At 39.7% G+C, this 12,079-nt stretch overlaps 1 protein-coding gene across 2 annotated transcripts in view; it reads left to right on the top strand.

Moving 5' to 3' along the window:
* Positions 1-1,136, top strand: part of STAMBPL1 (STAM binding protein like 1) — a 51,385-nt gene extending 50,249 nt beyond the window's left edge. For both annotated transcript variants that reach the window (XM_037497312.1, XM_054690641.1), the window contains exons 10-11: positions 83-182; positions 820-1,136. In XM_037497312.1, the coding sequence (XP_037353209.1) occupies positions 83-182; positions 820-876 (157 nt within the window). In that variant the 3' untranslated portion in view covers positions 877-1,136. The remainder of the gene's footprint in view (positions 1-82; positions 183-819) is intronic.
* The last annotated feature ends 10,943 nt before the right edge of the window (positions 1,137-12,079 follow it).

The following is a 12,079-nucleotide window of genomic DNA, read 5'->3' on the forward strand; positions in this document are numbered from 1 at the left end:
GAATGCTGGGACATTCAAATGAAGCATGAGGAAGTCAAAGCGATCCTTAGTTTGTGTGCCTTTTTTTCACCCTGAAATTTAGCACTGGCATCTTCAGGCTCACCAATGCCGGCATGCTTGAGGTTTCTGCTTGTAAGAAGAAGGGCTTTCATCCACACACCAGGGACCCCCGGCTGTTCAGTGTGAGTATATAGCAGATGTTTATTTCTTTGCAGATGTTTATTTTTTGACTTTTTTTTTAAGAGAGAAAGAGCAGCAGTATAATATGAGATAAAACACTGTACTGCTTATTCTGCAGAAAATTAATCAATCAGAAAATTAATCAATCTTTGTACTTTTGATTTCTTCTCACTGTTACTTTATTTACAAGGGAATAGCAATATTTCTGTAGCAGAAATGATTATGCATTAAGTTATCTATGAATGTATGTGTATGTGTATTATACATGTGTCTGAAATTTAAATGTCTAGTGAATGATTTATTATTGATAGGGCCAAATTACTTACATCATAGTTTAATGAAAATTATAATCACACTACTTGCTTAGCTTTGTGTAGCCCAAAAGAAGCATTATTTGACTAGTTCTTTCTGACCTTGCTTGGTGGTGTTCTGGTTTAACATCAGAGAAATTTTGTTTTGAAGTTAGAATTCATTTAAAGTGAAAATTGATAGGCAATTTCTATGGGTATTTTCATAGTGAAAATGAAAAACATGGTTGTATTTGTTCTGGCTGGAAATATTTCTAAATGAGAAATTTCTACTCCTTCCCTAAAAATAATCATGTTAAAACAGATGATGTAAAGTCATTTTTTTTCCTAGATATGCAAACATGTGTTGGTAAAAGACATAAAAATAATCATGCTGGATCTGAGGTGATATGTTCTGAAGATGAGCGCCAACACCAGACACCTACCCATGGACATGTGGTTGCTGGATTTTCTTAAGATGCTTCCAGAAAATGACTGAGATTTTATATTTATACATTTTAGATCAGAAAGTTTGATATTTATTGCTGTTGCACATTTTGAAGTTTTCTTTTTGGTTTGCTTTGTCTCAAAAGAAATCACAATGGTGTTAACTCAGTACCTATTCATGTACCCAAATACTCTGACCAAATAATAAAGTGTGCTGCAAACGATGTATGTGCTGTTTAGAGACCTCTGCACCTGGTTTCAGAGTTTTAGATATTTCACTGATTTTTTTTTTTTTTGCTCTGTTATTTCTGTACAATATAATTCCAAACAAATAATTCTGAGCGCCAAGTGGGCTCCAGGACCATCTGTTTCTGCATCTTCCCTGTGATCAAAGATGAGCAGTTTCTGTGTGTGAGAACAAATGTGAGTATAGATGGCAAATTGCATGCTTTTTTTCAATGTCATCGAGTCCCTGGTTCTGAGATTCATCAGCAGAGACCTTAGTAGGGGATACAGAGCAATGAACTTCTACTCAGGGATCAGGTGTCAGAGGGCAGAGGATAGCAGACGATTCACTAACTTGATTTAGAGGACCAAGAGTAGGGATTCCTTGAAAGAGGAATAAAAAAAGACAAGATGCAGATAAAAATGTAAAACCTGTTACTGTTACTGTGCCAATCAACTGGAGGTGAAGGAGAAAAGATGAGGCCTGGAAATAACTGATAGTTCCCCCAAAGAACAGATAAAATAATTTGGAAGGAGCACATGTAATTAAAAGTCATATTGTAGGGCCTCCCCAGTGGCGCAGGGGTTGAGCGCTGGGTTGCGAAGCTGCCCGCAGCCTCTGTGGCGCCGGTTCGATCCCCGGCTGCTCCCTGGCCACCAGAGGAGGGTCCCACATGGCGTGCAGACCTCTCCTGCCGCCCGCTGCTCCCCTCAGCAGTGTACTTCGGTCCTTCTGCCTGATCTGCTCCCCGCTCTGGCTCTGGTGAATTCTCTCACCCTCCCGCGCTTCTGACTGTACCCAGTGCATGTATAAACAAACAAACAAACAAATAAATAAAAACATGCCTCTATTAAAAAAAAAAAAAAAAGTCATATTGTAATGAAAAGAAATAGGAAGAAAAACACATTTAAACTGAGTAAGGTAACATAATTACAACCTTATTTATTAGATAGGCTTGGAATTTTTTAATGATACCAAGATAGAAGCATTTACCTGGATCAAAAGATACAGATTAGGGCCTCCCCCAGTGGCGCAGTGATTGAGCGCTGGACTGTGAAGCTGCCCACAGCTTCTGCAGCGCTGGTTCGATTCATGGCCGCCAGGCAAGGGTCCCACATGGTGTGCAGACCTCTCCTGCCGTGCCGGCTGCTCCCCTCAGCAGTGTACTTTGGTCCCTCTGCCAGTTCTGTTCCCTGCTCTGGCTCTGGTGAATCCTCTCACCCTCCCACACTTCTGACTGTACCCAGTGCTTGTATAAATAAATTAATAAATATTAAAAAAAAAAAAGATACAGTTTAAATAGAAGGAATGGGCCACCTATGGACTCTGTTGGCAGGTTGAATTGGTAGGAGAAACTGGAAGGTAGAAACATCATGAAGAAAAATTGGATGCAAATACAAAGAAGACAGAGGGAAGTGATCATGTTGACGGCATGAAGGCCCCCCCACACCCTCATTCCCTCAACCCCCCACCCCCCTATACTGCAGCTGGAAGGAGGGCCTGGCTGCACCTTCCTCCTGAGCATCTACCCCTGAACTCACAGACAACAGGACATAGTGTTGGGGCTTCGCTATCTTGCCATCATTCAGTTAAAAGCAGATGGTGATGAGCCACGGACCTATGTAGCAGATTATTTCATTTCCCTATGGAGGATTTCAGTGAAAACCTGTAAGAAAAACAAATGGAGGTTAATTGATAGAAACATAGGAACATGATTTGAGAGATATAAACAAGGGGATTGTTTGGGAATACCACATTTCCAATAACCCTGCAGGGAATGACTTTAAAAGAGACTAATGCCTAAACATGTCCCTAGTAAATCCAGTGTGTGTGATGGCGCCCTGGACAGTCCCAGGATGTAAGCACAGAAAGTAGGAGAGAAGCCAGCCAGGCAGCCAGGCATGCTGACTAATCTGCCTGAGTTTCAAGGGAGCCTGTGTAAAAGCTGGAAAGCAGGCTTGAGTCCAAGAAAGAGGAAAAATTGGTAGCTAAAAAACAACAAAGGATTAACAAGGAGTCACTACTCTCTGGGAACAATTTAGACCACACACTCTAACTCATTTGTAGGTAAGCTCCATGGATCAGGAAGGACAAAAACAGGACTGCAGTGTCTTATGTTTTGGAGTCAGAGCCCCTGGGTTCAAGTTCCATTTTTGCCACCTTTAGGATGAGGCTTTAGGACAGCAGGAAACCAGAACACAGAAGCCAGTAGGGCAGTTTCTAGAAGGTGGGTCTATCAGTAGATACCTTGTCTGGCTTTAAGTTCTGTTTATTTTGGTATTTGCTGTCTTACTTCCTCTTGTTCCCAGCTTTATCCATGCTCACCTCCTTTTGTGGCATCTCCCGAATATTCGGAACATTTAAGGTGGGATCTTTGTCTCCATAGAATTTCAAATTTGTAGAAAAGTTGGAAGAATTGTTTAAGGAAACTTTAGCAGATACTCAGAAAGATCACCCATTATTTTGCATCTTGTCCCATTTATCATGCTCTCTCTCTCCATGTAGTGTACCTATATAATTTATATATGTATGTACATTGGCTGGATATATTGACTTTCTTTACACTAAATACTTAAGTACATTTTCTAAGAAAAAAGACCACAGTACTATAGTACTAAACCATAGTAAAATCACAAAAATTAAGAACTTAATGCAAGTAGCATTCTCTATAGTCCATATATCCATACATAACTGCTGTCAGTTATCCCAATAAAGTCCTCTGCTACTTTTTCTCTTTCTAGCTAGAAACCAATCTAGAACCACACCTCACATTTAGTTGTCATATCCCTTTAGTTTTATTTCATCTGAAACAGTTGTTTAGCCTTTCTTTTTTTTTTTCTTTAGCATGATATCTTTGAAGTATACAAAATATTTATTTTGCAGTGTTCCTTGATTCGCTATAGGCTCATGTTTCCTCATGATTATATTCCAGTTAGGCAGTTGTGAGAGAAATTCCATAGAAATGTTATATCCTTCTCAGGCCATTGCATAAGGGTATGCGAAGCTTTGACATTGCTTTGTCCCAATGCTTGTGGTGTTAACATAGGTTACAGGTCAAGGTGGAATCCACCATATATTTTTTGTATGAAGTTATTATTTTCTTTTGTAATTAGCAAGTAATTTTTGAATATTTAAGTATCCTTCAGGACCATGAAGACTTTCTGTAGGCACACCCCTAATCCTGGTAGAAATCCTTCCCAGGCACCTTGGGAAGTCCTGAACCAGCTGCCCTATTCTTGATGAACAGTCCTCTGACCATATCTGTTTCCCTTCTATTCACCCTCAGAGTCTTAGCTTACTCTAACCTAGCGTTCTTCTCTCTTTTCTTTCTCTCTGTTATGTTTCCTTCTTCTGCCACTTTATCCTGTATCTCCCATTGTCCCTTGTCAAGCTAAGCTGTCTGACACCGCTCCTTCCCATCATTTGTATGCCAACCATGGCTTTCCTCCAGCATTGCAGGTGAATGGCCTGAACAACCTTGTGTGCATGTATTAGCACCCACTTACTAGTTCAATGCTCTGTATTCCAAGGTGGATATTCCCTGTGGGGTGTTCACTGTACTGTGAACTTGGATGAGATAATGTTCATACCCCACCCGTCTATTCCCCAGTACTGGTAGCCTACCACCCAGATTTTGCACTCATTCTCATTCATGAAGATCCTACTTTGGGTGGCTCAGTAGCTTGTTTCTGCTTTATGACCACTTTTAGGCTTGGGAAGTTCAGATCCCTGTCCTCTGCAGAAGTAGAGCTTGACTTATGCCTGTGGACTTGAATCTATAGCCACCACCAGCTAAGGGCAAATTAACTCTGCAAGGCTGGTTCCACAGACAACCTACTTTATCCTGAGTGATGCTTTCTCAACTTTTTAGCAATTAAGGACAACGTGATGTTCTGATATACTTCCTAAAATGAGATTATATAATTTATTCCAGTAAAAATGACAGTTGGCATTTAGCATAGTTGAGAAATGAGTGATATCCTTAGAGGAGAAATCAAATATATAATAGTAAACCTAGAACATATAAAATGAGAACTATCTCATGAAAAAACTGTGATGATTGAATGATCTCTAGAGAGAGAAGGAACTCAATTGAAAGTCCAGAAAGTTTAGTTTCTTACATCTGCAGAGAAAATAAAAAGAACAGTTATGAAGAATGCAATGCCAGTTATATCTCTTCTGAATCACAAATTACAACCCTTTTTTTTTTTTCACCAAAAGGACATATTGCATCCCTAAAAGAGTGGGACATTCTTGGCATTTTTTCCCTTGTATGGAGAAGCAGAACCTTAGGCCAGAGGTGGAGTTTGAAAAGCTGTTCTGCAAGGGGATGTGTGATTTTCTTATTGCCAAGTACAAACTCAGTCAGCCTTCCCAGGAGGACATGGTCAACAAAGCTGAAGGAGGCAACAAACCTGTCACATGGTCCTGCTGGCAGAAGGAGATTCCAAAGCCCTGATCTGAAGACCATCAGAATGGGGCCACACCAACTAACTGATGAACCGGCTGGGGTGCAGAGCAGCCTTGGAGCCCATGTGACCGTGTGAGCAGATACATGTGTGGGTGAGCGTGTGACCTGTCTCCTCACAAGAGCTCCCTTTGGAAAATTTCATTCACGGCAGGCTGCGGCTCTCTCTTTTGAACATGATAAATTCCAGAACCCCATTCCTGACCCTTGAAAGCAAAGACAGTTTATTCATTTCTTTCAGATTCACAATTCTGTAGAAAATTAACCCATTCAGCATGACTGTCCTTTGGGTTTTAATACAGGTCTGTTTGTATAGTGCCTAGAACCTTATACACATTTGGAGGGGCTGAATTATGTCCCCCCAAATTCATATGTTGAAGTCATAACCTTCAACACCTCTAAATGTGACTGTCTCTGGAGATACTCAGTTTACAGAGCAGTTATGTTAAAATGAGATTACTGAGTGAGCTTTAATCATACATGACTAGTGTCTTTAGAAACAAGAGATTTGGACACAGATACAGATAGAAGGAAGCAATCTGGGGACATAGGAGAAGATGGTCAACTACAAGGAGATGGACCTCAGGAAAAAAACAAACCTACCATCTTTGTCATCTCTCTGACTTCTGTCCTTCAGAACTGGAAAAAAATAAATTTATGTTGTTTAAACTGTCATTCTGTGGGATTTTGTATAGAAAACTAGAACAGATCTCAATAAACATTCACTGAACTTTGTTGTTTTATTTTTTCTCACAGGATATGGAAATCATTTCCTTTGTTGTCAGGCAGAACCATTCTGTATTCCTTAGCCCTGGCCAATTCTCAGCTTCTGAAATGGTTTCTGGTTTCTTTTCATAGACTTTTGCTTGCAAAATATTGGCATTTTATTTGAGATATGATAGCAATTAAGGCCACATCCTAGAATCGGTTCAGTAATTTTCCCTCCAATTCATCATGCATCGAGTACATCTGCAATGCTGGAGACTGCGTTATTACAACAGTTCAGCCTTAGTTTGAGGTTTCTGTTGCAAGATCAGCTACAGTTGTCCCAAAATGTGGAAAGCAGATGCTGTCTTCTGTCTTGCAGAATTATCCGGCAAGAAAATGTCTTCCCTGAAGAGAATGCTTGAAAATTGCCGTGTATTTGGCAATGATAAAGGAAGAAATGGAAATTTTCAGCTCCATGTTCTTAAAGAATTTAGCTTCCTGTTTATTGTGAGGACAACAAATATGCAAAGAACCCTTCTCTGTTCCTTTAAGAGACTTGTTTCCTTTTCTAGTATCTTGGCTCTTCATGAGGCAAGAATGTATTTTCCTTGGGGACAGCTGACGAGAACTTTATTTAGTGGCTCATAGAAATTCATCATACTGATTTTGAAGAAGAATTTTTGTTATAAAGCTGTATCAGGCAAACAAGAGTTGACTTTGAAAAATTAAAATCAAATTAGTCATTGTCTTGTCAGGTCCTGGATGTACCAACGGAATGAGTGGTGAACCTATATTCTTGAGTCTGAGATAATGTTTAAAATTCTTCCCTGCAGCTTTTCTAGGAGAAAAAGGATTAGAGGTTGCAAAAAAAAAGTCTCCATTGTGATTTTATGATTCCTCCGAATATAGAGACCGATGACCAATGAAAATAAAACAAACAAATAAAAGAGAACTGCTCTATTCTTGACTTAGGCAATGTTTCTTTACCTACACAAATGAGGTGTGTGAATTACTGATTTAACGCATTCCTATCAGTAAATTTTTTTTCTTACCACAGTTTTCTCCAGTGTAATACATTATTTTTAATTTTTGAATAATTGTTGTTGCAAAGCTTACATAACATAAAATTAACCATCATTAAGTGAAAACCAGTGACATTTAGTATATTCTCAATGTTGTGTAATCACCATCTCTACCTAGTTCCAATACATTTGTCATTCTAAAGTGTAAGCCTTTACCCATTAAATCATGTCTTCACATTCCCTCCACTACCCCCTGGCTACCACAAAACTCTATTCTGTCTCTACAGATTTACTTATTCTGGATATTTCTTTTTTTTTAATTTATGTATATTTTACATCATTGTTCATTTTTAAAGACTATTTGCTTTCCCCCTCCCCCTCACTCAGGTGCAGTCCCCATAGAATTTCCTTCACCAATTCACCATGTACCAATATTCACCTCAGTCCCCTGTGCTCCTCCCTCTGATCCCTCTCCCTCCTCCTCCCCTGTAGGATGTCTCTGGTTTATAATTGTCTGTTTGTTTTTGTTTTGTTGTGTTTTGTATTGTTAGTATTTTCCCTCCCGATGTCTTGTTTGGTTCCCCCATATTCCTCCTATAAGTGAAACCATTATTCAGATATTTCTTATAGTTGGACTATACAATATGTAAGCTTTTGTGTCTGTCTTCTTTCACTTAGCATAGCATTATGAAAGTTCTTCCACCTTGTATCATATATCAGTATTTCATCCCTGTTTATGACTGACTAACATTCCATTGTACGGATATACCACAGTTTGTTATCCATTCATCTAATGATGGACACTTGGCTTTTCTCTAGTTTTTGACTCTTGTGAATAGTGTTGCTATGAACACATGGGTATAGGTACTTATCTGAGTATCTGTTTTCAGTTCTTTGGAAGGTAGCTTCAGGAGTGGAATTGCAGTCATGGTAATTCTGTGTTGAATTTTCTGGAGAGCCACCAAAGTGCTTTCCACAGCAGCTGAACTGTTTTCACATTCCCAACAGCAATGTGCAAGGGTTCTAGTTTCTCCACATTCTTGCCAACACTTTTGTGTTTAGTAGATGTGAAGTGCTATCTATCTCATTGTGGTTTTGATAGAGTAATGCATTATTAGTTTATTTGCTTATTCATTATTCATTACTAGCTTTCTCCAAAATTTTTTTTAAAGATTTATTTATTTGTTTATTTATTTATTTATACAAGTTTATTTATTTATTTATACAAGCGCAGGAGGGTGAGAGAATTCACTAGAGCCAGAGCAGGGAGCAGAGCAGGCAGAAGGACCAAAGTACACTGCTGAGGGGAGCAGCGGGCGGCAGGAGAGGTCTGCACGCCATGTGGGACCCTCCCCCGGTGGCTGGGGAGCAGCCAGGGATCGAACCGGCCCTGCAGAGGGCCGCTCACAGCTTCGCAGCCCAGCGCTCAACCGCTGCGCCACTGGGGAGGCCCTCTCCAAAATTTTAATAATAGAATCACTATGATGATAAAGATGGCTGAGGCTGAGAGAACCCAATCTCATCAGTTTTATTTATCAAGTTCACTGGCACCATATTTAGAAACAGAATTTTATTTTCTCAAGGATGGTCAGCTCTTTGATCTGGGTAGAATCAGAAATACAGAAAAGAGAACAAAAGCAAGAACCATTATAATAGTACTCTAAATTCTACTTTTGCTTTCCATCAAACTCATCAAATTTTCCATCAAACTGATTTGTATATTCATAAGGGAGAAGACTAGATCATAACATCCATCTGAAACCACAAACTTTCTTTTCTTAAGAACTACTACTAAACTTGAAGAATAGGAATCACCTGCTTAATATAATTTTGCCTGATTAGGTGATGTCATTTTATAAAGGAATACCTCATTTCTTAAGGGTTTTAGGTTGTAGCACACAGGAGAGATCTAAAGAGGGGAGGAAATAATTGATCCAGCAAAGGACAGAAGAAAAAGATTCAACACTAATTGTGAAGATAAAGAATAGAAGACATGATCTAAGAATATGGAAAGAAAAGAACATCTTTTGATTTGGTGTGTCTATAGTACCACATATTTTTCTTCAAGGTTAGGAAATCTGCTTAAGGGCACCTGAGTTTTAGGTCTCTGAAAACATATTAACCTGCCCCATGTAGGAGGACATTTCATCATCTGTCATTCTTGAAGACAGTATGTGTAACAAATCCAATCAGGCAAATTATTGTCAGTCTCTAAGCTGAAAAGAGGTTTAAAGAGTACATGTGACATGAAGTTATTACAAAAAAAAAAAAATTCTAGAACAGCTGTAGCCATCATGAATAAATTGAGAGGTAGTAGTGCTTGTTGTTCATTTCCGAGATGCATTTCTGAAAATGAGATGAAGAATTTAATTGACCTGTAAGACAAAATGCTCAGAAATGGCAAATGAATCAGAGATGGCAAATATCTCACTCAAGATTGCTTTAATTGCTTGTGCTGGTGTCTGACTTCAAGATAAGACATTTCACAGAGAAAATATTATGAATTCTACTTTGGAAAATTGTGATCAAGTTATAGTTACACTTCTACAGTCTATATGCGCTTTGGATCTTTAGGTTTCTCTTCTTAGTTCCACTCTCCCCGCTCTAGGCCTCTGTCTGGAACTTGTTTCCTGTGTAGACTACTTCCTTTTCCCTAAATTCAGCCTAGCAATAGTCACCACCACCACCCCCTTTATCCTAGTCAACTTACTCTGAAGCCTCTGCTGAAGACACTTTGTCAGGAAGGTTTTTCATGCAATTTCACTTTAATCAAACTCATGACACATCCTCACAATGTCCGTCTTCCTCACTTGACTCTAAGTCCCATCCAGGCAAAACCTTGCCTTGTTTTCTTTATATTTTCACATCTCTCCCTGTCCTAGTTCGTAATCAGTGCTCTTCAAACATTTGCTGAATGGATTGGCTCTTCCAGGGATAAATGGCATTTAAACATCCAGTTTTCATACTCTGATGTGAAAGGATCATGTCCAGGCTGTGGCCTGCTCTCCAAAGTTTTCTTCTTTGGGGTGGGGGAGGGGCGGAGATGTATTTTTTTAAAGGAGTTTAGTTGAAGCAGTGGTTTCTGAGTAGGAGTATGTATTGGCCCAGAAAACCTCCTCCTTCACTACATCAAAAATTCTTCTCCAGTCTGGTCTGTGTTGGAAATCCTACTAGAGAGACCAAGCTTTGCCTGAGAGTACAAATGATCACTCCACACTGACAACCAAGAATTGGCTGATCTTTGAAAAATGAATAATGCTTATTTCCATACATATTCTTATAACAGAGACTGTGCAGGGCACAGAGGAAATGCCTCCCCACCCCTCTGGATTCTTCTTTGGCTGGTCAACAATCCAATGAACATCACAGATTAGTAAGAGAAAAGAATGAATTTAGTTATAAATGCATTGGGCCTCCCCGGTGGCGCAGCGGTTGAGCACTGGGTTGCGAAGCTGCCCGCAGCCTCTGTGGCGCTGGTTCGATCCCCGGCTGTTCCCCGGCCACTGGAGGAGGGTCCCGCGTGGCGCGCAGACCTCTCCTGCCGCCCGCTGCTCCCCTCAGCAGTGTCCTTCGGTCCTTCTGCCTGCTCTGCTCCCCGCTCTGGCTCTGGTGAATTCTCTCACCCTCCCACGCTTCTGACTGTACCCAGTGCTTGTATAAACAAATACATACTGTACCCAGTGCTTGTATAAACAAATACATAAATAAATCTTGGGGGAAAAAAAAAAAAAAAAAGACTACCCCGTTTTAAAAAAAAAATAAATAAATAAATGCATTGAGAATCTACTTGCTATAAATTCTAAAGTAAATAGGGGCAAAACATAGTCAATTATCCTGAGTTAAGGAATGGGATAGGGGTGTGAGGCTTCAAGGAGGGAGGAGGGGGACACACATGATGAAAGGACCAGATGCTCTGAAATTGGGTGTTTGCCCTGCATACGAATAGTATCTCCAATAGAAAGATTGTTACCGGAAATAACCCTACATCTGGGTGAATTCCCTGATGTCATATTTTCTACATAGTTAAGGAAGTGGTAAAAAATTTCATTTAAGTCTGCAGGGCCTCAGTTGACCTTAGCTGCCAAAATAATCCACATGCCAAAATGACACAGCATGGGAGGTCTGTTTTGAATATCTTAAGCTTGTCCTTCAGCTGCTTGATACGGATTATTAGAAATCCATGTCATTTCAGGGGTTGCAAAAGCCTGTCATGGGAAAAGCAGTGGTTACAGAAGGAGCATTAGAGTTTGGTTTCTATAGTTAGAGAAGAGAAGGGGGATTCAGGAGATAGCCCAAACTGTGCTACTGGTTTTACCCCTGGAGATTCACATGAGGTTATCAATGAGACCCTGCCCCCTGTCCATGTCCTTCAAGTCAGTGTGTATCCTAGGGAATCAAGGAAATTTAACCAAAAGATGCTGAAAAATGCATCAGGACACAGACCAACAAGCTTTGTACAGATCCATAGCAGAAGAGGAACCTCTACAATGAATTATGTGAGTGTGATATGTGAGAGAAGATGGAGTTACTTCGTGCAAATCTTGTCAAATTTATGTCTTCTAAAACCACTAGATTGAAGGATTTACCTGTAAGGAAAGCCTTTACTACAATGCACTAGTAATAAATTCTATAAAACAAAAACAGAAAAAATAAACTTTTAAGTGTTATTATGTGGGCACTTCTAAATATAATCCCAAATTATGAGCGATGCTTTTTCATCTATAAATCAAATACTGGATTA

Source organism: Talpa occidentalis, unplaced genomic scaffold (genome assembly GCF_014898055.3).
Source record: "Talpa occidentalis isolate TD23 unplaced genomic scaffold, MPIMG_talOcc4v2.1 talOcc4.8, whole genome shotgun sequence".
Lineage (NCBI taxonomy): Eukaryota > Metazoa > Chordata > Mammalia > Eulipotyphla > Talpidae > Talpa > Talpa occidentalis.